Source organism: Plodia interpunctella, chromosome 23 (assembly GCF_027563975.2).
Source record: "Plodia interpunctella isolate USDA-ARS_2022_Savannah chromosome 23, ilPloInte3.2, whole genome shotgun sequence".
NCBI lineage: Eukaryota > Metazoa > Arthropoda > Insecta > Lepidoptera > Pyralidae > Plodia > Plodia interpunctella.
The window spans coordinates 5,726,698-5,752,453 of NC_071316.1; the positions used below are offsets into that span (position 1 = coordinate 5,726,698).

A 25,756-nucleotide genomic window follows, 5' to 3' on the forward strand; every position below is an offset into this window, starting at 1 on the left:
ATTCAGAGTCTCTCGGCATAAATACAGTATGACATCTAAGTATAACACTTACTATGTTAAGTAATTTACATACATAAATTGGGCATGCACCGAGCAAATAAACACTAAGAAGATATACTGTTTCATCCCTAATCAGAGTGCCAATATTTACTAAATGGGTGGTCTGGTCTGGAAAACAGTATGGTGCGGTACTGCATGTATGCTCATAAAAAAATAAACTTTAAATAATCAAAAACATGTATGGAAACTTAGCATATATACAGTAAAGAACCCACTTCCTGTGTAGATGCTTCTAGGAGATACCTAGTATAACAAAACTAATGTATTTTTTTGCTTCTTATTACCTACAATTGTTTTCCAATGTAAATAATAGATAGGTGATGAGGATTTCTTTAATTTAAGGTATCAACCATCATGATGTGATAACAAACATAGGAGTTATTGAAGATTTTCTTACCAAAACTTTAACCGCGTTTTCTCGAAGTCATCTAGAGCCTCCTTACTGCAATTATTCTATTGACGGCAGTCTTAGTTCGGCGACAATGTGGAGCTGGCATTAGACAGTCGATGAAGTCTCCGCCAGTCTTATAGCCGGCATAAGACATTATCGTGATACAGTTCCGCCGAACTTCAGTGGCATAATTACATTGCTGGTTTTTCTGTCACTGAGGTAATTAAAAGATATCATACAAACTACGCAATGTGCATTCATTCGCGTCAGCATCTGTCTGAGTTTGGCGACAGTGTGCAGCCGGCATCAGGTCATGCTTATTATAAAACAAATTAACTCCACCATCAGTATATGTCTCTAGACCTTGTAGATTTTTCTTTGGATTGAGATTGAGGGCTCGTCTTTAAAAAGCGCCATCTTGTATTTAATCGAGATAATGGGAATGACGTCATACTTATGGAAACGATCAGCGACATCTGTTTTAATGATGAAAAAACTCAAAAAAGGCTTATTTCGTTTCATTAGTGTTCACGATTTTGTTACAGATGTCACTACTGTAAAATATTATTCGATTTTATTCCATAATTTTAATTTATATTAATGAATTAATTTCGTTTTGTATAAGTAATTTAAAAAGTAGCAAGTATTTTTAGTTCGTTATCTTTTCACAGGTTGATTTAGTATTTTTTTGATATAACCCACAGGAATAATGTCTTTGCCTCGTAGTAATGACCGATTTCTAAAAAACAATTTGCATTAAAAAAGTAAGGTATCAAGAAATGGCGTCGCAAGTTGTTTTTTATTCTGAATCAATGTGTTTCTAATCATTTTAAGTGATAAAAGAAGTTTATCGCGTTGTGAACATAAAATTTGCTAGTGCCGTCGATGTTTCATTGAAGAAATACCGTTATCTACTTAACCGTGATTTCCTTGTTCGCTTTGTAACAATGGCGTCAAGTGAATCTCTACAATCAAATGTAAAAGTAGGGGAAAATCGGGATTTTGTAGACGATTACTGCAGCCCCATCGGCGAAGCTGATGCCGGCGAGGCCACCAAACGTCGCAGAGTGACTCATGACTACAAAAGACTTTCGAAATTGGGATACGATCCAAGTGTGTCATCCAATGCGAAACTTTTACAATCATCGGAATCAAAAGGTAATCATCTTCCTATACCTATATATACAGGTATTACAACATGGGTCTTACGCGTAATGAGGATAAATAAAGTGTATAATACACTAGACTTTTGGTGGGAAAACTGTTAACCTATCAAATTGTTAGTTACATCATGAATATGGAGGTCATAGCTGTTTATAAACATATCCCACACAGGAGACTTTTGTTCCTGATCTTTTGAAGCTGAAATGTTGTTATGGGATGTTAATAACATACTATTACACATATATATTCTATACTAATTCAGTTCTAATTGCATCACATAATGACCTTGCATGAGTTATACTTTCTATTATTTGCAAGCGCTATAACAACATTCAAATTAAAAAAATCACATTCTTCACTAATGCTGGTGTCTACTATGGTGTTCCTAATAACTTCGGAGCAGATTCATCTTTATTAGTTTGGACTTGTAATTTTGTCACTATTTTTTGCATTATTTAACTTAGTAGAAATGTGACAAAACTTTAAACAGAGATAACAATATATAATACAATTGTAGTAAAATTAATCATTTAGTCTTGTGTCTGTATCAGTCTGCGTTGAACATTCTAAAGACAATTCTAATAATATGTATAAATAAAAAACAAAACACTTCTGACTTTATAACAAGTAAGCTATAGGTATATTATTTCTGGATATCTGTAAATCATGCAGATGATCTATCAACTTAGGTAATTAATTAATTCATTGTATATTCTAATTATTCTGGGGGTGCAATGAAACACTTTTAGGGTTCCCTAGCTAAATGGCAAAAAAAGATATGGGATAGATTTGTCATGTTTTTATTTATCAAAAATGTAAAATTCATTCAATGTAGTTAGGTACTTGAATTATTTATTTTTATTCAGCTGAAATCCTTCTGTTCTCAGGTAAAAAGCGCAAATGCAGTGAAGATTCCACTTCGTCAAGAGACCTTTGTCTGTGGGGAGAAAGTGGAAAGCCAGCTAAACTAAGTAAAATATGGCCAGTATTCGACTCTGGAGGGTATGGTGATGCTACCATGCTGAACCTTCATGTCATGAAGAAGAATCCTCCACGTCAAAACCCCCTGCTCTTCAACCTGTCTGATGTATTTCAAGACCCTGTGAGTCAAGACTTGTTCGGAAGCATCAATGCATCATGGAGACAGACACAGTTGAACAAAAAAGTACCTCACGATGACATCACTAAACGGATCTTCTCATCAGTTTCAAGGCAACTCCGTATCATCAACACACATCTGCAACAATCAATGTTCCGATACAAATATCCAAGAGTGACACGGTCCAATGTTTTGCTTGATAACTCTAATATGAGGAAACCTGGAACTCATTTCAGTATGACGATGCGGGCTATTCGATTCCAGTCTACTCCGAGAAGGGAGTTGCCGTGTTACGGTAATTTGGAATTGCCGTTTAAGATAAAACAAGAGAATATGTTGCATGTGCCGGCTATAATGACGAATGTTAAATCTGAGAAATTGGAGCCAGAAAAGGTTAAGGAGGAGAAAGTGAAAATTGAGAGAGAAAGAGACAGGGAGAAGGATAAAGACCGTGAAAGGGACAGGTGAGTTTATTATTAAATTTTGTTCATGCACCTTACATCTTTTACTGATTTTGAAATCTAAAAGTAAATGGGTTTATGTTCAAGTTTGTAAGTGCCAAAATTAATAGTGGATGATTACTAATGTGACCCAAAATGGAAGAAGGATGTATAACTATAATACATTTCTTTGGAATCATTGGTCCAGTCATTGTCTTCAGTTTCTCAGACCAAAGTCTATCACGAAACATACAAACACGTGTCCACATGCTGTCTCTTTTCCCCAAGGACATGCTACATATTTTATATTTAAGAAAATAGCCTACTGTAAGACTTCATCAGTAATTTTGAATCCTCAGATCATCGCACTCGTCTCGGCACTCGTCGTCGTCCTCCTGCCACCACTGCCGCCGCCGCGCGCGCATCAAGCGGTGCTCCATCGGCGTGCAGTGCCGTCGCGACCGACCCGCGTCCGCGTCCGCGCCGTCCAACGCCTGGGGTCCCTCCCTGGTTGAGAACCCTGCGATTAAAGGGCTCAAATATCACCGGTGAGTGTTATAGTGCCAAAGTATCAATTATTAAATAAAATACATATGGACCAACACCATTGGTTGGCGTTTCTGCGCGATGTCTGCGAAAGTTAGCGAGTCTGCGCTCGCGCCTGACAGATTATTTATTTCACTTTATTCTGAAGAGTAAACCGATTTACAGTCGAATTATCATTGATATCCTTAGTTATGGCCTAAACAACTGTTTAATTTAATTTCTTTCGACATTTCTTCACATCGGTGTTCGTTCTAAAATACTAGTAGTTTGTAGCTTTGAGGAATACTACTTATATGGGCCCCCAATGAGGAGAGAAACTTCTCAATAATTTTCTGCATGGACATTCTTTTTTTTGTCGCTCGTTGAATTAAACCTAGCGTCAATTGAGTTTTTGAAAAAAAAAATCCAATATTCCCACTGGAAAGAAGCCTAGCCTAGTCTGTAATTAATATATTTTTACATTTGTCCATAGTCTAATGCGCGTGGATACCCATCCCAACGGTGGAGCGAGCGTAGTGTACCTTAACCAGAGAGATGTTGACATGCTCAGCGTACACCAACAAGAGTCTCTGGCCAAAGAGTTTTTGAAGGTAAACATATTCTATACATTTTATATACTTCATTTATAATATTGATATATATCTGATTTTATGTTTAGAGCCAATTAGAATATTCAAAATATTCAACATCTTATGATGATTTTAAGAAAATAGATAATTATTTGTGTAGTAGTACTACCAGTAGTTATACACAGTAAACCTTAAATATGAAACTAAAAATATAGACATGCATTTAAGCATTTAATTCTTTTAGTTCTAACCCTGAGTGTCTATTTTGCTAACGTTCATAAAATCACGTTCCAATAGCAGACACTAGAAACAAGAATTGTGGTAAAGAATACTGCTATTATACTAGTTAAAACTTTGAGAAGCCTGATGGTTCCCAAGAAATATTGACGTGGGCGAAAGCTGGATAATAAATAACTATAGCATCGACATAATGATGACCTTGGTGGCGCAGTGGTAAATTGCTTGCCTCTGAACCGAGAGGTCCCGGGTTCTATCCCCGGTCGGGTCATGATGGAATATGATCTTTTTCTGATTGGCCCGGGTCTTGGATGTTTATCTATATATGTATTTGTATTGTTGAGTTAGTATCCCATAACACAAGTCTCGAACTTACTTTGGGGCTAGCTCAATTTGTCCTAATATATTTATTTATTTATAATATTTTCACTCTCAGCTGGTGTTCTCGGAAGACGCTGATGGCTGGGCACACTTCGTATGCGGCGTAGTGCGAGGGGCAGCGGCACGATTACCGTGCTTACTGCAGTACCTGTCCACGCAGCACCCCAACCTGCCCGTGAAGGCGGGGGTGCTGGCCAGGGCTTCCGACATCGAGACCACCACCGTCAGCAGATACTACCAGCAGGTCAGTGTATTATAGCACCTGCAGCTCATAGTGTATTATAGCACCTGCAGGTCATTGTATATTATAGCACCTGCAGGTCATAATGTATTATAGCACCTGCAGGTCATAGTATATTATAGCACCTGCAGGTCATAGTGTATTATAGCACCTGCAGGTCATAGTATATTATAGCACCTGCAGGTCACAGTGTATTATAGCACCTGCAGGTCACAGTGTATTATAGCACCTGCAGGTCACAGTGTATTATAGCACCTGCAGGTCATAGTGTATTATAGCACCTGCAGGTCATAGTATATTATAGCACCTGCAGGTCACAGTGTATTATAGCACCTGCAGGTCACAGTGTATTATAGCACCTGCAGGTCACAGTGTATTATAGCACCTGCAGGTCATAGTATATTATAGCACCTGCAGGTCATAGTATATTATAGCACCTGCAGGTCATAGTGTATTATAGCACCTGCAGGTCATAGTATATTAAAGCACCTGCAGGTCACAGTGTATTATAGCACCTGCAGGTCATAGTGTATTATAGCATAGTGGGTCAAGTGTATAGCACCTGCAGGTCATAGTGTATTATAGCACCTGCAGGTCATAGTGTATTATAGCACCTGCAGGTCATAGTGTATTATAGCATAGTGGGTCAAGTGTATAGCACCTGCAGGTCAAGTGTATTATAGTACCAGCAGGTCAAGTTTATAATAGCACCAGTACCAAGTATAGCAGTACAGTTACGTATCATATCCCATTCACATGTTCGTTTCCCATCCCTCTCTTACGTGTTCCATCCCGTTTACCGCTACGCATCGTGACCCGACCGGGGATCGAACTCGGGACCTCTGGGTTCAGAGGCAAGCACTTTACCACTGCGCCACCGAACACATAATTAGAAAAGCGTGGTCTCGTGCAGGTCCAGCAGTCGTACTCCGCAGGCACGTTCCGCTGCGGGCCGCTGCACCAGATATCGCTGGTGGGCACCGTGCACGAGGAGGTCGGCGGCTACTTCCCCGACATGCTGCAGATGCTGCATCAGTGCCCTTTCCTCAACATGGTGAGTGGAAGTGGTGGACCTTTCTCTCTCCTCTCTCTCTCTCTGTCATTTTTACTTGTGCCCGCACTCGTTAACGGCCGTGATGGTGCATCAAGCGATGATTGATTATTATTTTCGCTGGGTGTTTCGTTCGCAAACTCAAATCAAAATCAAATCATTTATTAAGAAATTAGGCCTTCACAGGCAACTCTTTCAAGTCATATTCTAAATTAAATTATATTAACAAAAGCTACAAACTACTTGCATCTCGTCGTCACACATTCAAAACTCTTCTTGTTCTCAGCTCGCCCCATTTATATAGTTGCGAAAAAAAAAAAATTGAGAATAGGACGAGTTGAGAATGGGACAAATTGCGATTTGGACGAGTCGAAAATGAGACGATTTGCGAAAGGGACGAGTTGCGAATGGGACAAATTTTGCGAACCCTACTCATGCCACATGAGTTTGTATAGCAATGTAACCATTTACAGTGGACGGCTATATACATATATTACCACGCCCGTTTCATAATATGTTATTTCCACAGACGATGCCATGGGGCCCTATGTCCGCGGTGGAGATGGAGCCGCAGGAGTCAAACGACGGCCCCATACTGTGGATCAGGCCCGGGGAGCAACTGGTCCCCACGGCTGAGTTGGGCAAGAGTCCCATCAAAAAGAGAAGGTAATGTTTTTCAAAAGATTGACCATAAAAAGTGTTTTCCGGGTCCATGTTTGTATATTAAATCATTACGCTAATATTATAGCTATACAGGATAGTAATCCTGTATATACCAGTAGGTATCTAACGCAAAAACTTTCAAAGGAGCATAAGGTATTAAGCATAAGAGACTAATATCTTTTGTTCTACGACTTTTGTCTAAACGTAATAAATACAAAAAAAATATCTTTTTTTAGTTTTAATGTCGTTTCTATAAAATGTTAACTCTATGTTCGATTCCGCTACATAACGCTACTGTACTGTCTCGTATTGCTTGGCTATTACATAGAGTTAAGATGTGTAGAATCGCAAATTAGATTTTTTTTTTAAAATATGAAATACGAGATTCGGACAACGGCAATAAAGACCCTAAGTGCGGGCCCCACTAGTTCTCTTATGATTTGGACGGGCAAATATTGTTAGTTTTGTGTGTGTCTCCCAGAACGGGTATAAACGAGCTCCGCAACCTGCAATACCTGCCGCGCTACAGCGAGGCGCGGGAGTTCCTGTTCGAGGACCGCACGCGGGCGCACGCGGACCACGTGGGCCACGGGCTCGACCGCATCACCACCGCCGCCGTCGGTAGGTTCTCATCTTTCAGGAACCAAGTAAACTCTCTTGTTCTATAACAACAACACTTACGCTTGTCTGTATGTTTATATATTTCTTCTATATCTTTTTATTTTAATTTTTTTTTCGTCTAATTTATTTAGTACTGTTAAGTTTACTGCACCCTCTTAGTTTACTTGTGTCTCTTTCCATCCAAAGGTTGGCTGGAAGAAATTGCATTAGCGATAAGTCCGCCTTTGCACTCATTATGTTTGAATATCTTGTTGTAACTGTACTCCTTTGTGAATGGTGCAATAAAAAGTTTATCTATCTATATCTATATATACTATTCAATGACCAATATATGTATAAATATAATACAAATAATATATAACTATAATAAAAATACCAATATAGAAGTACTCCATGCTTATTATAAAATGCGAAAGTCTGTCTTTTCCGCTTTCACGGCTAAACCGCGTGCTTGCAGTTACTATAATTTTCAACTTTTTATATCTAAAACTAAAGCGTTTAGAAAGATTCTGTTAATGAGACAACGTCCGTTACAGGCAAATGGCAATGGCAAAAAATGTAAAAACATTGCTTTTTGAAAAAAGTGTCAGTTGCTTTTTCCGAATTGATGAACTTTGGCATATAGTTAAAGACCCCCTTTCAAAACATAGGCTACTCTTTTATTTTAAAAAAGACAATATTAGGGGATGAAAGTTTGTATGAAAATCTTGTTGTAAAAACGAGCGAAGACTACATGAATTGGCTAGAATACAGTTATCACAAAAATATATTGGTCTTAGAAATTAGTAATCTGGCATGGGTGGGATTTAACACGTAAATCACAAAAAATATATACTGTCAGAACTATTCTACGATGACCAAGTCGCGGGTTAATTCAGTTTTTAAAAATTAGTGCTTACATTGGCTAAATAAATCTATATAGCTAGGTCCCACCGTTTACCAGAAAATCTGATTTTTCCATTATACAAAATTGTATACTTTTTGACCATGTACTACTTTTATACTACTAAAAAAAAACAATAATTGTCCAACACCTTTCAAAAAAGTTTATTTCAGCATTTCTTCTCAGCAGTGGTCGTTTCGAAATGCAAGTAATTCTTAGCTTTTTGTGAATACTTTTTTTAGTTTTTTGTGTCCCACTGCTGGGCAAAGGCTTTTAGTCTTCCAAAGATCTCTAACCTGGGCCATTTGTTGCCAACTACATTAAAACTTGTCTAAATAGTATTTTCAAATACTATTTATTTTGAAATTTCACGTGAATAAGTGCCTAATGGAGGTCTTAATTTTGACCAATTGTTATTGCCCCCCTAGGTGTCCTAAAAGCTATTCACTGCGGCGACGAATCTGATCGCGGTCGCATCACGAAGGACGTGGTTGCTTTCCACGCGGGGGACTTCAACAAGCTGGTGCAACTGCTGCAGCTGGACCTCTACGAGCCGCCCATCTCGCAGTGCGTCACGTGGTGAGTGCTTGACTTGTGGGCGTGAAGTTTTAAAATATAGGGTGTTTTCGTAATGTTACGTACATTACAAAAAAAAAAGTGTAAATATAAAACTTACAAATGGGAAAGAAAACTAACTAGGTACAGTCAACAGCACATCAAGTTACCCTGCATGAAGCTCTATTGCGCGCTTATAGCGGCGAGTTTGCAATGAATTTGAGTAAGTTGATTTGCTATTGACTGTACAATGGTACAGTGGTGGACTTGTACAATGGTACTAACTATATTTTAAGAAATTTCTAGTAAACCCACGAGAGAAAATTGAGTAAAAAATTAATTATCACCTTTATTAATTATGCGATATAATTATTTTTGTTATGATTTCTGTTTTGATTTTTGTTTTGTTCGAAATGCTTTTTGATACACATTTTTGTTTTTAACATTAGAAAAAAAGGCTCTGTTTTTACTATATGAAAAATAGCCTATTATTAATCAAAAAATGTTACAGAAGTAAATAAAATAGTAATTCGTTTTATCTCCACCCATTTGTTTACGTTTTATTTGTGTTGTGTTTGGTCTTTTTATATTATTACTTAGTGTAATAAAGAGTATATATTGCATTGTATTTATTTCAGGTTGGAAGAAGCTAAGCTTAACCAACTGCGTCGCGAAGGGGTGCGGTATTCACGGTTACCGCTCTGCTCGGACGACATCTACTTTCTGCCGAGAAATATTATACACCAGTTTAGGACAGTGTCTGCTGTCACTTCAGTCGGTAAGTAACAGATGCCTTTAGGCGACTTGAACGAAATCTGACAACAGTGATCGCATACTATATTTTTTTCTAAATTTTTGACAAGGCTTCAGTGTACTTTGCCAGCCATACTATTTCTACTGTACACTATTCCCTGTAATATTTATATAAATAATATATAAATAAATATATTAGGACAAATCACACAGATTGAGCTAGCCCCAAAGTAAGTTCGAGACTTGTGTTCCGTAACACACACAATGATACTATATTTTATAACAAATACATATATAGATAAACATTCAAGATCCGGACTAATCGGAAAAAGATCATTTTCCATCATGACCCGACCGGGGATCGAACCCAGGACCTCTCGGTTCAGTTGCAAGCACTTTACCACTGCGCCACCGAGGTCGTCAATACTAATATTTTAAATGCGAAAGTTTGTGAGGATCTTTTTGTGTATGTTTGTTTCTCTTTCACGCAAAGTCTACTAGACGGATTGTTATGAAATTTGGTACACGGGTACACATTACATAGGGTACTTTTTATACCGAAATTCCCACGGAGAGCCCCGAGGCGCAACTAGTATGTACATAAACATATGAATAAATAAATTCTTCCTCATTCCCCAGCGTGGCATCTGCGCTTGAAGCAGTATTACCCGTCGTCGGAGGCTTCCTCACCCGCGGACGAGAGGCCCGCCGACCCACAACCGGTCATCGTGGATCATGAGACAGGTAGATAACTCATATCTGTACATAACATAAATCTATACTTATATTATTAATGCGACAGTCTCTCGTATCTATCAGATAGAATTAAATTGATATATAATTTGATTAATTTACTACTTATTTCCCTTCTATACTTATATTATTAATGCGACAGTCTCTCGTATCTATCAGATAGAATTAAATTGATATATAATTTGATTAATTTACTACTTATTTCCCTTCTATACTTATATTATTAATGCGACAGTCTCTCGTATCTATCAGATAGAATTAAATTGATATATAATTTGATTAATTTACTACTTATTTCCCTGTCGATGGCAAATATACATGCTCTATTATTTATTAAATATTTTCTTGCCAGAACTGAGCCACTTATTGCTTCATCGCAAACTGCCATCAAGTGATTTACAATGAAATGTAAAAAGTTTTCATCAAGAAACTAATATTTTTCTCAAGAAATTAATTTGTAATATATAAACTCTTTCGCAGAAACAAAAAAATCGTCTACAAAACTCAAAACCGGAGTGATAGAGATGAGGGCACTCAGTGCTAAGTTCAAAGAGAAAACGCCACTCAAAATACAAAACTCTCGAAAAAGCATAGAGGTCCAGAAAGTGGAAGAAAAAAAGGAGAGGAAGCCTGAATTCAAACTGGATAAAGACAAAACTGACGCAAAAGAACAGAAGAACGATGTAAAAGAAGTCAAAATCGAAAAGGAGATTAAATCAGAGAAGGAAATCAAAACCGAACGATCAGAGCATAAAGATAAACATGAAAATAGAAGTGAGAAAGACAGAATTAAAGAAAAGACAGATTCAAAATCAGAGAAAGTCGATAAGAACCATCATAGGCATAAAGATGAGAAACACAGGACAGAACGGTCGGATAAACATGACCATCATAGAAGACATTCTTCGTCCCACTCCCACAAGTCACACAAATCGGACAGACCGAGAGAACACAGGAAAGAACACAGAAGCTCGGATAAATATGAGAAACTTAAGGACAGTACTAAAACTGAGAAGCCCGTTGACAGTGTTAAGTTACCGCAGGAAGTGATCCAACGGCCCCCGGACTAAGTGTGAGTGAATGTGTGAAGTGAAATGTTGCTGTCGGAGACTGGATCCTGGACTATATGGTAAAGATTTTTGATTGGTCTTGCTTTACAATCATTGTTGTGTGATTTAAATGGAATTTTTCTGTTGTAGATGAAGTGTAAAAATGTCTACTCAAATTGATTTATTTGTTACATCTATATTCTGTTTGATGAAAAGTAACATTTTAATGCCTGTTAAAAGCCGATTGAAAACATACTTTTTCGTCTATCGTTCAAAAATTTTCAGATTCTTCCTCCTTATTTTCATGTAAATCACACGCCAGTGTTCTCCTTCGTTCGCACGAGCGATTTTTCGACGTGAGTTAAAAAGCGTTGAAATATATCACATACAAAATATGGAACGATATTTCATAAGATCACACTTCTACCGCAACGCTACGACGAGAGCTGTCAGCGAGCATTCTGCTAATTTTTGTCAATGTAAAATATGTCTACAGAAGACATTTTAAAGCTCAGTTTTCAATGAACATTATCATCACTGGTGAAACGGTACGGTTGAAGTTCGCTATGACCTTTATTGTGAATATTTTTCATCACATTTTGAGCACTGTGCGGTATTTTGAATAACTAATTTTGCAAAACCAATATAATGTTACAATTTCGGTACGTTATAATGTTCCGTCTAAGTTGAGAGTATTTTTGACGCCCATGCGAACGAGGGGTTAGAATCGAAGATCGTCTTCGTTGTCTTATGAATCGCAATTAGGGATCCCACGTACCTGATTCCAGTGACCTTCTCCTCAGCATCCCTTCATTTTGACCCCCCCCAAGTTAGTACCTTAGGGTAATTTTGTAAATATTGTAGTCGGTCTCACAGAGGCTAGTGTCGATGGTAAAAAGCGCAGTTTTGGACCGCCAGTGTTTTTTTTTTATTGAATAAAATCTTAATCATATTTTTTTCAGTGATCTCTGTATATTGTGTTTTTCGCTGGATTTAGTGGCAAAAAATAATGGTTAGTAAATACTTAAAAATCAAGCTAAATTAATTCTAATTAAACTGTCCAAGGATAATATGTTTATCTGTAATTTACAAAACATATGGAATCCACAATTATATGAGATTAATAAGATTTAATGTCGTATAATTTAGAATTCCATATTTTTTGAAAATAACTGAATGAAAACAGTGTTTCCGAAGGTACTATGGAGTACCAACTTGTTTGTATTTAAAAAATAATAAAGATAAATCACTTGATTATAGAAAAGTTTTAAATAAAATCGTTTTTAATTTAATCTTTTCTTTTCATTTAAAAACTTGAAAGTAAATGTTTCCAAGTCAAGAAGTTAATAAATGTTTTTTATGAAAATTTTTCATGAAAAAAACAATTCAAAGAATTGTATTACTTTCATTGTGAAATATGTATTTGGTGAGATAACTACTGAATCATTTTCCATACTAAAAAAAATACTTCTATTTTTCTTAAGATGTCTAAAACTGCGTCGCGAATGTGATTGGAAAGAGTTTAACGAAGACGAAGAATATTATAATAAAATAAATTTTAATAAGAAGAATAAATTAATATTCACACATATTTCTAAAAATTGCACTAAGGTTTAAAAAAAAACTATATATTCTGATAGGACTAGTTAAGGATATTCTTAACATTTTGTGATTTTTTATTTTAATTTATTGAATTTGTGGTCATGATCAAAGGATGTATTCTTTACATTATGCGGCATTGTTTTTTTTAAATTGTCTACGTAAAGAATAAAATTGATTTGTATGGTCTTTCGTTTGTGCCGAATATTACGATTTAATAAAATTAACTGTTACTAAACAATTTCATAAGTTATTCTTTTGTTGAAATCATTCATTGGAAATAGAACTTAAAAAAAACAGGTCAGAGTCCTTTATTCTATCTTGTCTATAGTAGCTATCATAAATCACAGATGGAATAAATAAGTTTGTATTAAAAAAAATGCAAATCTCTCAAACTTCATCTGAACAACTACTATGGATTTGTAAAAAACCTATCACATACAAATTATGCAGTAGACTATGTAGGTAACACTAATTAGGCCCATGAATATCTCTTAAATTACTTAAAAACTATAAGTACAGCGAACGTTGTTTACATGTTAGGACTTGTAAGAAAAACGTACCTTAATTGGTTAGTGAAGTTTTGTCAGTAAGGCTAACATTAAAAAATGACAACGCAAACTTTGTTTATGTTGGACGCCAGCGCCCCTATCGGCGAATTTGTTAAATCGTTTAGTGTCAGTTAACCTTGTTAAATCACACCACATGTAAATGGATCACGAACCGTATTATTAAGACTCTTATTGGTATCATTGAGATTTAAAATAACAACGCTTTTTTGTAATTAGAGTTTTTATAAAACGCATGAAACATTGACGTCAATGTTTCATTCGTCTTCATTATTACTAATGTAGAGTGATGCTTACATAGTTCATGCAGCCGTTGCTCACAAAGACAAATAAAACTAGCATACCTAATTGAAATAGAACATTGTCCGGCCCATCTCATACTAAGCGACAAATTGGGGCTTGTAAAAGCGCACACGGTGAGGGACGTAAGATACTGACACTCGGTCCCGTTTCTTCTCGCGTATTTCCCATAAGCAATTATCTTGGGTGAGCGAGAAAAAAATTTACTAAGTCTACTTTTCTCTGTCTATGGTCGAACAAATGGCAGCAATCGTGAGACTGAGGGCGATCGCTATTATAAAAACACTAATGACAAAAAGAGTTCATAAAAGTTTAATAAATGTTGTTTTAAATGTGGAAATGAAGTCGTGTTTCTTGTGAGACTTAGAACTGAGATTTTGTTATTAACTTGGAAATTTTATTATATCCCAGTAGTACACATGTTTAGCTGAAAACCTTTATGATAAGATTTCGTATGATGTTGAAAAAATTCGTATATGAAAAATGAGTTATTATGGAAAAATCTTTTAACAAAACAATGTGAAGAGAATTTTAAAGTTGTTTTATCATCGAAACATATCCACAACTTGCATCATATAAATATATACCTGTTATAATTTTCGTCTAGTGAATGCAATAGCTCTCAAACTAATAGTTACAGTATTATTGTTTTTAAAAAATAGCATAACCTCTTGCCAAAATTTTATTTAGCCCACTTGCATGTTTAAGGGTTAAATGTAACCCAAGGATTGTCAATGTCAAACAATAGACTATTGTGCGGTGGATACGCGATTTAAGGAATTAATAATCTGTACTTGATGGTGTTGAAAATTTTCAAGGTCAAATTTGTTCAACAGTAGCGACGACTTCACCAAACCTAATTATTTAGTTTCTCTGTAGGTTTTTTAAACCCCGCCAGACATGCAAGTTGGCTTTATATTGCATTATTATCGAAAAATAATGGTCTTTTGCCTTTCCTGTAATAAATATACAGTTTATGAACAAGAAATAAACTTTTAATTTTTTTTTTTCAGTAATAATGCAATGCAAAATACTCTATGAGAAACTGTGTATCATGTTCGTTATTTTCTCACCAAAGCGGTACTTTCTTATCATAAAAACTGATGAAATAATGTAATTTTATTTACTTATGCAGAAGTAGGATAACTTCTGTGAAAGTAAATGAAAATTCTGTACTATCAGCAACGAAAATCTATCATTTTCGATCCACTTTGACATCAATCATTTCGCAGTGAAACGCAGTCAACCAATGACAGTGCGGCATTGTGATTGTGACAAGACGACAGTTAATTTGATTGCTGCCTCTCACTGCGAAAACTTTCTTTAGTGTGTGAAATTCAAACCCACACTTGTTTCAAGTCTCATACAAACTGACTTATATATTGAGAACATTAAATAAGAGCAAGTTTTATAATAATATTGCGTGTTGTTAGATTTTCAAAAGTATCGCGATATAAATCTATCGCGAATGAGCATGGAAAAAGATTGACCTCCCATACAAAATCTACAAAATTTGCGTAGATATTCGAAAAAAAGTGCAAAAAGTGCAAGAAATCTATGTTTTCAGTCCGTATATAAATTTTCGTATCATATTTTTAACGTTAGATAAGTTTATAAAAGATTAAAAAGAATCCCTGGGAACAATATTAACTGAAAATATGGCGGCTATATTTTGCGGCCGACGAGTTCCCAAATGAAAATTTTGTAATGTGTATTTTAGTGTAAGCATTAAAACCGAAACTCCACCTAAATATTTGTATGAAAATAATCCTAAAGTATGTCTTTATTTGTATGAAAGTATACAAATATTACATATGGCATGTTCGCTGCATGAATATTACATATGGCTAAAAAAAATCAGTATATTCGTTGCTGATTGTACTTTAGATTAAAAAGTTAAGTCAAAAAGAAGAGAGAAAATGTTAATAACCGATGACTGAAGTCAACATAATGTAAAACTACCTTCATTTATTGAAATTAGTACCATGTATACATTTCTAGACTAGATCCATTGAATTAGCATAATACCAATTACCCGAAAATTAAATGTTTAGATGACCTTATGCACGAAGTGGAAAAGAAAATGTATCCTTGCATCCATGCTAAACGGCTGAAGGAACTCAGATGAGCGATACTAACATTGCGAGAAAACTGAAAGACGAGCGTTAACGTTTTTTTGTATGAATGAAACGAAGGTCTATAGTTTTCTCTGTCTAAATATAAATAAACCAGATTTTTTTTTTTAAAGGGTAGTTGTCAAATTTAGCGTAATTGCTCGGTCTCAAGCCGGGGCCTCCCCGGTCACTGTTGTGATTGATATATTTATCGTATTTATGTTTAGGTGGTTAATTTATTGTTCGTTTCCTATATTTTTTTTTGAAAATATTAATTAGATTACATATAAATAGAAAATGATGGCTTTCTTTTATTTTTCCATTATCCTTTCACATCCCACGATAACTAACAAACACTTTGTTATATATTTTTTTTCATTAATTTATTGCGTTTTCACATTCAATGCACCGTTTCAATGTTATTTTATTCATTTTATTGAAAGAAATATTTTCATCCGTGTGAATATGTAGTAGTTAATGAATAAAACAAAAAAATAATTTTTTAAACTTTAATTAATATCTTATACCGCAGGTATACAAAATATTGACAAAACGGTTTTAAGTACAAACAATAAATAGTTGATATTCAGTCGGATAATAAAAATCACAATTAATGAACATGTGTATAAACCAAAGCAAGTTTTATACAAATGAACATTTCTTTCGCGAATAATCCAAAATAACAAAAGTCATGGCATGCTGTAATTTAAAACATTTAAGTATGTATTTTAAATTACATTTTGTTATGTGCAATAACATATTTAGTATATATCCTATAATATTATGCAAGGCAAGAGTTTTAAAATGGCTAAAATTTGACTGAAATACAATCAATACAGGTATATATTGTTACATATTACAATTAATTTAGATGTGAATATATAAATAAAATATTGTCTAAAATAATGCAGTGATAATGGCACAAACATATTAGGGTTATGAAAAATTGACAAGACTATTGACTTGACTTGATCACTTGCCACTTAACTAACGCTAAAGTGTAATCGAACCATGAATAAGCAAGATTTGGCATCAATAGTTATCGTTGTAATTAGCGTTGCCGAACTGTCGATAGTTTTAATTGAAAAAGGCCACACAATCGCTATTATGGTGCAATCACCAAAACTGGCTATCGATCGCTGTGGATACTATTGATTTTTTCTCAAACTATCGATAGTCTATCGAAACGCTATCGATAGTTGACACACTAGTTGTAATGAATTCGTAAAGGTATAAATTATATCTCGATGAATATTAAGATCTTAGCACCTTTATTATCTTTTGTAAACTTCCTTATTTAATGTAAACATATTTTTTGACATCGATTACATCATACTCTTATTACGAAAAATTTAAAGAAATTCTGACAATATCTAAGTATTAATAGGGTACAATTTTTGATAGAAATATTTTTTTTAGATTTCTCGAGTATTATTTGTTATATAATAAAATAGCTCAATTGCACTTACTAAGGCACATTAAAATGCATCACTTATCAGTCCTACACAAATTAGAAATAAATATTTTCCTATATATTTACGAGTTTTCGTCAAAAATAGGGATACAACCATAGACTAACTACAAATTAATTATAAAGGCAGGTTACGTTGATTTCTAAACCTGTATAGGGTTACTTTGGCAATAGAGGGTCACTCGATGGTTACCACGCGACGGTCACTGGAAAAAAAAATAAAAAATTAACAAATTGTACTTATTTTGTATGGAAATGTTTACAGCGCTGTTGCGATGAGATGAATAACGATTATCAAAAGTTGAAATGTTCACAGGGCTATTGAGATGAGTTGAATAAAGATTATATTGTTACCAAAAGTTTAATTATAGGTTATTTTTTAATTAGCTCAAACGTTTTTAATTTATGGTGAGACAGTTTCAATGTTGGCAACATTTGTGAAATGTCATAATTGCGTGCAATTAAAAATCGGAGTAGATCGCGCCCTTTAAAATAATATTTAAACATTTTAAAATAAATTTGTTATAATAATTTGTAATACTTTTTTTACAAGCTTTTATTTAACTTTCAATGTAACTAAGATGTTCCTATTCTTCGGGTGTAATCTTGCAACTCAAGTTTGAAGCAGATATCTTCAATTGATTGAGCTGAATTTTTGTACACACGTTTAGTTTGGATGACAATGCATAATAATGATAAGCATGACCTGATGGTGCACCCAGTAATGGCTCCAGATGTGGGAACTCCTCAAAGGTTTACTGCACGGACATTATATTTTTGTCACACATTGAATCTCTCTCTAAACAATAAAAGCTTGTGTCAAAAACGATATTTCTGTAAAAAAAACTTATTGTTTATGGAATAACAATGATATCTCTATACTTGTGAAACGTATGAAAACTCACCACAAATCTATTAACTTTGGGCGCGAAAGTCTTTGTGACAGAGTTTGACTGCACCTTCATGTTCTCGAACTTCTCGCGGAGGCTGCAAACAAAGTTGATGATTGTTGACGAGATTAAAATGTTTTTTGACGTCACTTGTGCCCACTGTCACACAAGCCCCAGGCACCAATACTCGTGACGTCACACAAGCCCCAGGCACCAACACTCGTGACGTCACTTGCGCCTACTGTCACACAAGCCCCAGGCACCAACACTCGTGACGTCACTTGTGCCCACTGTCACATAAGCCCCAGGCACCAACACTGGTGACGTCACTTGTGCCCACTGTCACACAAGACCCAGGCACCAACACTGGTGACGTCACACAAGCCCCAGGCACCAACACTGGTGACGTCACACAAGCCCCAGGCACCAACACTGGTGACGTCACACAAGCCCCAGGCACCAACACTCGTGACGTCACTTGTGCCCACTGTCACACAAGCCCCAGGCACCAACACTCGTGACGTCACTTGTGCCCACTGTCACAGAAGCCCCAGGCACCAACACTGGTGACGTCACTTGTGCCCACTGTCACACAAGCCCCAGGCACCAACATTCGTGACGTCACTTGTGCCCACTGTCACACAAGCCCCAGGCACCAACATTCGTGACGTCACTTATGCCCACTGTTACAAAAGCCCTATATATTTTTTTGTCTTTGACACATGAGAAAAAGTATAATTTGACTCGAAGTCTTTATAAAACAGAGGCGTCACCTCTTGGCAGTCTCGAGCTGCGAGTCCCCGTCCCCCCCGAGGTCCCAGTCCGCGAGGTCGCGCGCGTCGCGGGCGCGCGGCTCACTCTCCGACCAGTTCTCGAAGCGCGAGCGGAAACTCTTCGTGCGCGCCAGCTGCTGCGCCTGCGCACGGTTTACATTACATCGCATGCTATCGATAGTAGATCCTCCTCGTTTTGCAATGGTTCGTATTGTACAAAACTATGAACAGTGTGGCTAGTGCTAAGATAACTGATTGCAATATTAATGCCAATAAACATTTTGGAATCGATAGTATTGCCTTTTCTTAAACTGGGGTGTCCACAATTCACGGAATCACTCTACATCGAAAACACGTTTCGTCGAAAAATCTAGATTGGCTTGAATTAAAATAATCGATAAATTCAGTTCTGCTTGACATAATTAAGTTAAGTTATGAAGTTACGGTAAGTAACTTGAGATACAATATTTTTTTCTGCGAAACTTGATTTCGATGTAGATTAATTCTGTCAACTGCAGACACGGTCTCGATAGTCGATTGTCGAGCGGCAACAGTAATATGCATTTCACTTCTCACTATCAAATATAAATAAATAAATATATTAGGACAAACCACACCGAGGTCGCTGGCGCAGTGGTAAAGTGCTTGCCTCTGAACCAAGAGGTCCCGGGTTCTATTTTTAGCATTAAATCTGTCCTTTGTACCATTTTGGTAAATAAAGTTTAAATAAATAAATAAATAAGACAGGCTGTACAATCAATAGTACATCAACCCACCCAAATTCATTGCAAACTCGTCGCTATTACTGTTCTATAGAGGTTCATGCAGGATAACTTGGTGTGCTGTTGACTGTACCTAGGTCTATCCGAACGCCATTAAGTGGGCTACACTTTGGCGTAACCAGGTTTAACCAGCTAAACCTAAGAGTAACCGCACTTCGGTGTTTACCCGTGACACACAGGAATCATAAAATATGCACTGTATGTTTTAAAAAGTCGCGCAAAACAAATATACGAATAATAGTGTCGGTATATGGATTTTGTTTTTCATTTCTGGTTGAGTTGACGTCTCGGTGGCGCAGTGGTAAAGTGAGGTCCCGGGTTCGATCCCCGGTCGGGTCATGATGGAAAATGATCTTTTTCTGATTGGCCCGGGTCTTGGATGTTTATCTATATGTATATGTTATAAAATATAGTATTGTTGAGTTAGTATCCCATAATACAAGTCTCGAACTTACTTTGGGGCTAGCTCAATCTGTGTGATTTGTCCTAATATATTTATTATTATATCTGTTTATTTATTTATTATTTGGTCACAAAGTCTGACAGTCAATGGAGCTTTATAAAGTAGATGGCGCTACTGTACATAATAACGTATCTACAAAATGTATCTATGTTTAAATGTCACTTTAATTGATCAGTTTAATTAACTACGAGATTTACTTATTTTATCGGTCTCATCAAAGTATATTATAAATGTAAAAAATCCGTGAGTTCACAATACATTACTATCACACAAGCTCCATATAAAGTTTTGTTTTTGACATTAGAACAATTATCTGATTTGAATGTTTGGAAAGTAGCCAATTAATAATAGTAAGTAAATAATAAAATTTACCTGTTTTAAAGCTTCATCCCTCTGTCGCGCCTCGAGATACACTCTCCTGCGTTCTTCCTCGCTATCTTCCTCGTAGTCAGATTCTTCGCTGTAATCTTCTTCAGATGACGAGTGTCCCTGGTGGTTGTGTTCCCCTGGGGGAGGGGGGGTGAAGCGCTTCAGGGGCTTCGGGCCTGGGGGGGGGGGGGACATGTCTATATTAAACTAACGCCCCGTCCCGGCTTCGCTCGGATAAAAACAATAAATTTGAGATGACAAAGGTATTTACTACAATTTTACATTGACATATAGATGCAATATTATACTATTATTATAAAGAGGTAAGCGTTTGTGAGTTTTTATGTTTGAAGTGGGTAATCGCTGAAACTACCGAACCGATTTCAAAAATTCTTTCACTATTAGAAAGGTTACATTAAACAAGATTGCTATAGGCTATATTTTATCTCCAAATTCCCACGGGAGCAAAGCCCTAGGCAACATCTAGTGTTAATTTAATTGATTTCACGTGTCTACTGGAACAGATTTCATTTGAAATAAGTAGCACCTTTGTACGTATTTTTATAATAATCTATATTTTAAGTTTCTTATGTGTAATGTTAATTTTATCCTATTAAATTATATAAAAGGTGAAAATGTTACCTTGATTCTCATCTTGTCTGTTGAGTTGTGTCTCCATCTGTCGGAACACGGAGATCATGCGGGACGCCGTGTGTCTGTAACATTTTATTTACATTACATCCACGGGAAGACATGAAGTGGTCCTATTCTAGGGCGGAACCACACGCCACATTTTATTATATTCAGATAAAGGTGTTATAGTCACCTATCGGCAGCCAATTCGGTGTCGCAATGTCTCTCGTCGCTGCGCACGACGCTCGGCTCGTGGTACAGTTCGGGCGATGGAGATTTGGCGCGCTGTAAACATTTTATTTGGATATTATAACTCAGTCATGTAGCACGATACAAAGACAAACGATGGACAGCCCCAACGACTATTTGGAAAGGGCCTAGTGGAAGAAGTAACTCAGGGAAGCTTAAACTCGTTGGTCAGACGATATATTAGCCCTAGCAGGAAAAGATTGGTTGCGTAAGGCCCAAGATAGAGAGGAATAGTGTAGACTGGAGGAGGTCTATACCCAAATGGTAAGAAAAACTGTAAATGTAAAAAATAACAAGAAACGAATATAAAAATAAATAAGGTGACGATCTCGGTGGCGCAGTGGTAAAGTGCTTGCCCCTGAACCGAGAGGTCCCGGGTTCGATCCACGGTCGGGTCATGATGGAAACAGCCGAAACTATTGTAGGAAGCTGAAATTGGGCATATAAGTTCCCTGGGAAGTGTAGATGAGCACTAAGAGAGGATTCTTGGAAATTCCACGCCGAAGGGGGTGAAAGGGGTGAAATTCTTTTATATGAAAGTTCTACACCGTTGAAGTTAGTGACTTGAAAATTTGGATTTTAGTTGTTTACAATAAATGAATAAATACGTGTTTCAGATTGTTTTGAATATTAACCCTCAACCCCATCAAAAGATTGTATGGGACTTAATACAATTTTCGAGATAAAAAGCTGAAAATTTTCATTTTCAGCTTTTTATCTCGAAATTTTCGAGAATTTGAAGCAATTTTCGAGATAAAAAGCGGTAAACATACTCTTCATCATTGTTCAGGTTTAGGTTTAAAGACATTTATTATTATTAAGACAATTTGTCACTTACATGAAAACTTAAATTAATTTTACAATATTATATATTCGTTCGTTGGCTAAAAGTTACACAATAAAGTATTTTTTAGCTTGTATAAAAAACATAACATAATTATTCATTACTAGGTAGCAGATATCAAGTCAAGTACAATAATTCACTCACACCTTATCAGGTAACATTTAGATAGGTATATTTAAGATTATGTGTTTGGCCAGCATTTTTTTAAATATGGCGAGCAATTCAACATTTTTATCATGTGAAGGTAGTTTATTAAAATGACGCGCTCCTTCAACTGTTATCGCTGTCGATCCGTATTTTGTTCGCGACTTAGGAAGAACTATGAAGCTCGCGCGTCGAGTGCAGATGCACGTAACCTTTTACTGTTTAATAAATTGTAGATCGGAACGGACAATGTTATGCATAGTTTTGTGGATAAATATTCAGATGTTATAAATGTATAATTGTTTGATGCTCATTAATAACTAAATTAATGAGCATCGTTATAGATTTTTGCGGTTGCTGTTCGAAAATTATAGTTGAATAGTACTTTAATGATTTTATTTTGTAAAATGTGTAATTCATGTTGTTGAAATATAGAACGCACCCTATTCTGACAATAGACAATCAAACGTCAAGTCGTGTTTTTTTTCCCGCCTTCTGCGTCTCTTCTTCCCGCGCTGCTCTGTCTGTAACGTGCTATTTTTATTATCACTAATAAACTAAACTTAATTAATTATCAGTTTTTCTTTACATGTATTCTAGTTTTAACAGCACTTGCCCAGATTTCGATTAGGTATTATAGTTGCGGTTTTACTAAGGCATTATATATTTTTAAACGCAAGTTGCGTGAAATACAGCGAACACTAGTCCTGTGGCAGGCTAGAAGTGATATTAATTTAGTTTTGATTTGTTTTATGTGGATTGGTGTCCATGTACAGGCCGAGATATTTTTCGTTGGTTTTCTTTTGCACGGGTTTATTATTTATTGTTAAAGGTAAGTAATCAGGTACAGGTTTATTTTTAGTTTTAAAAAGTATATAACTAGTTTTTGAGATATTAATTGTTAGCAAATTATATTGAAACCTAAGTTAGTTTAAGCCTAAGTCGTGCATGTTATTGATATATACCAAGAAGAGCAGCGGTCCTAAAATTGATCCTTGCGGGATTCCATAGGACTCACTCTCGGAACTGTGGCTCACTCTCGAATCTACCATCAATTTTTACTATTTGAATTCTATTTGTTAGGTAGGATTCGAACACTTTCAGTGCTTTATCGGAAATTCCAGCGACTTTTAGCTTTTTTAAAAGTAATTTGTGACTGACAGTGTCGAAAGCCTTTTTTATATCAATGAATACTCCAAGTCCTACATTTCTTCTATCGATATTGTTTTAAATTTTAGTTATAAGGTCAATGGCTGCTGTTGTTGTATTGCTTTTAGATCTGAACCCGTATTGACGATCAAAAAAGAAATTTATTGACTATAAATAATTTTGTAGACGTTTATGTAGAACTTTTTCCATGATTTTTGATAACACTGGCAAAACTGAAATTGGCCGATAATTACCCGGTTCTGTTTTTGATCCCGATTTATATATAGGTGTAATTTTGGCTATTTTTAGAGAGTCTGGAAATAATCCATCCTCTAAAAGTTTATTAATGCATTCTGTTAATTTGACCTATTATTAAATGTTTTATACATTTGATTGTCTTAGTGTTATGATCAAGATTGTTAATAATATCAAGGATTTCCTCCTCGGTACAAGGTCCGAGATTATTCATCTGTAGATAAGAACTGGTTGACTTTGGCAATGCATGAATGTAATTATCATGGAATTCTTTAGGAATTAGAAATTGTTTATCATGGAATTTTGATTGTTCTTAAAGAATGACCGACTACTATGAAATTCACACGGGCGAAGCTGCGGGCAAAGGCTAGTACATTATAATAGAACAAGCGACTCGTAACGATTTCGCCCGTGTAAAACCATTATAAATTATACACCTGAACCTTCCTCAGGAATCACACTATCTATTGGTGAAAACTGCATGAAAATCCGTGCATTGTTTTTTTTTAGTTTATCGCGAATAGACAGACAGACGTGTATACCTGCGGCTGGCGCGGCGGCGTCATGCGGAACTCGCGGCGGGCGCTGTCGGGCCGGAAGGTCTCGAAGAACCGGAACCGGTCGGAGAGGTCGGCCGGCGCTACGCGCGCGTCCTCCACGCGGTCGCCGGACCGGACCACGTCCTTTGCCACGAAAGGCTGGAAATTTTTGATACTATACATTATGCTTCCTACTAATATTATAAATGCGAAAGTTTATGAGTTTCGAATGAAATTGTGGCGAGTAGGCCACTGTCATGCATGTAAATTCCATCGCTACAACGAGGCATCGTATCACGCCACCACTACGTCATCGATCATACGATACCCCCGTCGCCTGCGCCTACGCGTCTACGAGAAGCTCCGCGCACACATCGATGCAAGCTCCGCCCTCTCTGTGATAGCCGGCCAATGACCCGCGGGCCGTGCTACGAGCTACGATATGGTGGAGGCATCGTCTATTGTCTACGCGAGGCAACCATCTTTAACTTCGACCCCACTGCTGGCAGAAAAAGGTGTCAAGCGGGAGTCGGCATAGTGTATATAATAAGAAATTTTGTATTGTTTTTACACTGTCGAAGAAATACACCACTGGTCGCATACAAGTTTTTATTTATATACTTCCCTTGTCCAGTCTCGAGATTAGTAAGTGTTAGGATACCTAGGACACACACAGCACTTCAAAATTATTGAAATATATTCACAAAGTTTATAAGTAAAGCAGAATATTTATATTAAAATGTCAGTTAATAATACTAACAGCCACGAAATAAATACGTTTATAGTATGGAAACACAAGCGTGTCTTTTACATTATTTAAATACTCGAATTAATCATTGTGATAACTACAAAACGAATTATAGAAATAACTCTTAAACTTGTATATGAATAACACATAGGGTACTTTTTATCCCGAAATTCCCACGGGAGAGATGCCTCAGAGTGCAGCTAATCCTAACTATCCTAATGCGAAAGTATGTTTGTTTATTACCTCTTAACGATCTATCTACTCAACCAATCTTCATGAAATTTTGCATACATATTGTTTGAAGTATGGAGGAGAAGGACATAGGGACATTTTCATCCCGGAAAAACTATTGTTCCCGTAAGATTTTTCGAAAAACCTGTATTCTATTATAGATGGCGCTAGATGCTAA

General features: G+C 36.3%; 2 protein-coding genes across 3 annotated transcripts in view; one reads left to right on the top strand and one right to left on the bottom strand.

Moving 5' to 3' along the window:
- The first annotated feature begins 1,181 nt into the window (after positions 1-1,181).
- On the top strand, positions 1,182-16,339 carry LOC128680274 (uncharacterized protein). The gene is made up of 12 exons (XM_053763326.1): positions 1,182-1,609; positions 2,503-3,178; positions 3,514-3,702; positions 4,173-4,290; positions 4,943-5,131; positions 6,042-6,182; positions 6,709-6,845; positions 7,324-7,463; positions 8,775-8,925; positions 9,540-9,679; positions 10,294-10,398; positions 10,888-16,339. Exons 1-12 carry the CDS (start codon positions 1,399-1,401, stop codon positions 11,475-11,477), a joined length of 2,787 nt encoding a protein of 928 aa, XP_053619301.1. The 5' UTR covers positions 1,182-1,398; the 3' UTR covers positions 11,478-16,339.
- A 194-nt stretch (positions 16,340-16,533) lies between these two features.
- Positions 16,534-25,756, bottom strand: part of LOC128680275 (uncharacterized protein) — a 37,673-nt gene continuing 28,450 nt past the window's right edge. For both annotated transcript variants that reach the window (XM_053763328.1, XM_053763327.1), the window contains exons 12-18: positions 24,603-24,758; positions 21,613-21,704; positions 21,429-21,502; positions 20,790-20,962; positions 19,173-19,315; positions 18,415-18,496; positions 16,534-17,715 (exon numbers count right to left, since the gene is read on the bottom strand). In XM_053763328.1, the coding sequence (XP_053619303.1) occupies positions 17,713-17,715; positions 18,415-18,496; positions 19,173-19,315; positions 20,790-20,962; positions 21,429-21,502; positions 21,613-21,704; positions 24,603-24,758 (723 nt within the window). In that variant the 3' untranslated portion in view covers positions 16,534-17,712. The remainder of the gene's footprint in view (positions 17,716-18,414; positions 18,497-19,172; positions 19,316-20,789; positions 20,963-21,428; positions 21,503-21,612; positions 21,705-24,602; positions 24,759-25,756) is intronic.

What these genes read in the sequence shown, in the direction of transcription:
- LOC128680274 (XM_053763326.1), top strand. Translation starts at nt 1,399, where the DNA reads ATGGCGTCAAGTGAATCTCTACAATCAAATGTAAAAGTAGGGGAAAAT. An exon ending in TCAGCAGATACTACCAGCAG is followed by an intron (nt 5,132 to 6,041) that starts GTCAGTGTATTA and finishes GGTCTCGTGCAG; the next exon opens with GTCCAGCAGTCGTACTCCGC. An exon ending in GTCTGCTGTCACTTCAGTCG is followed by an intron (nt 9,680 to 10,293) that starts GTAAGTAACAGA and finishes CTCATTCCCCAG; the next exon opens with CGTGGCATCTGCGCTTGAAG.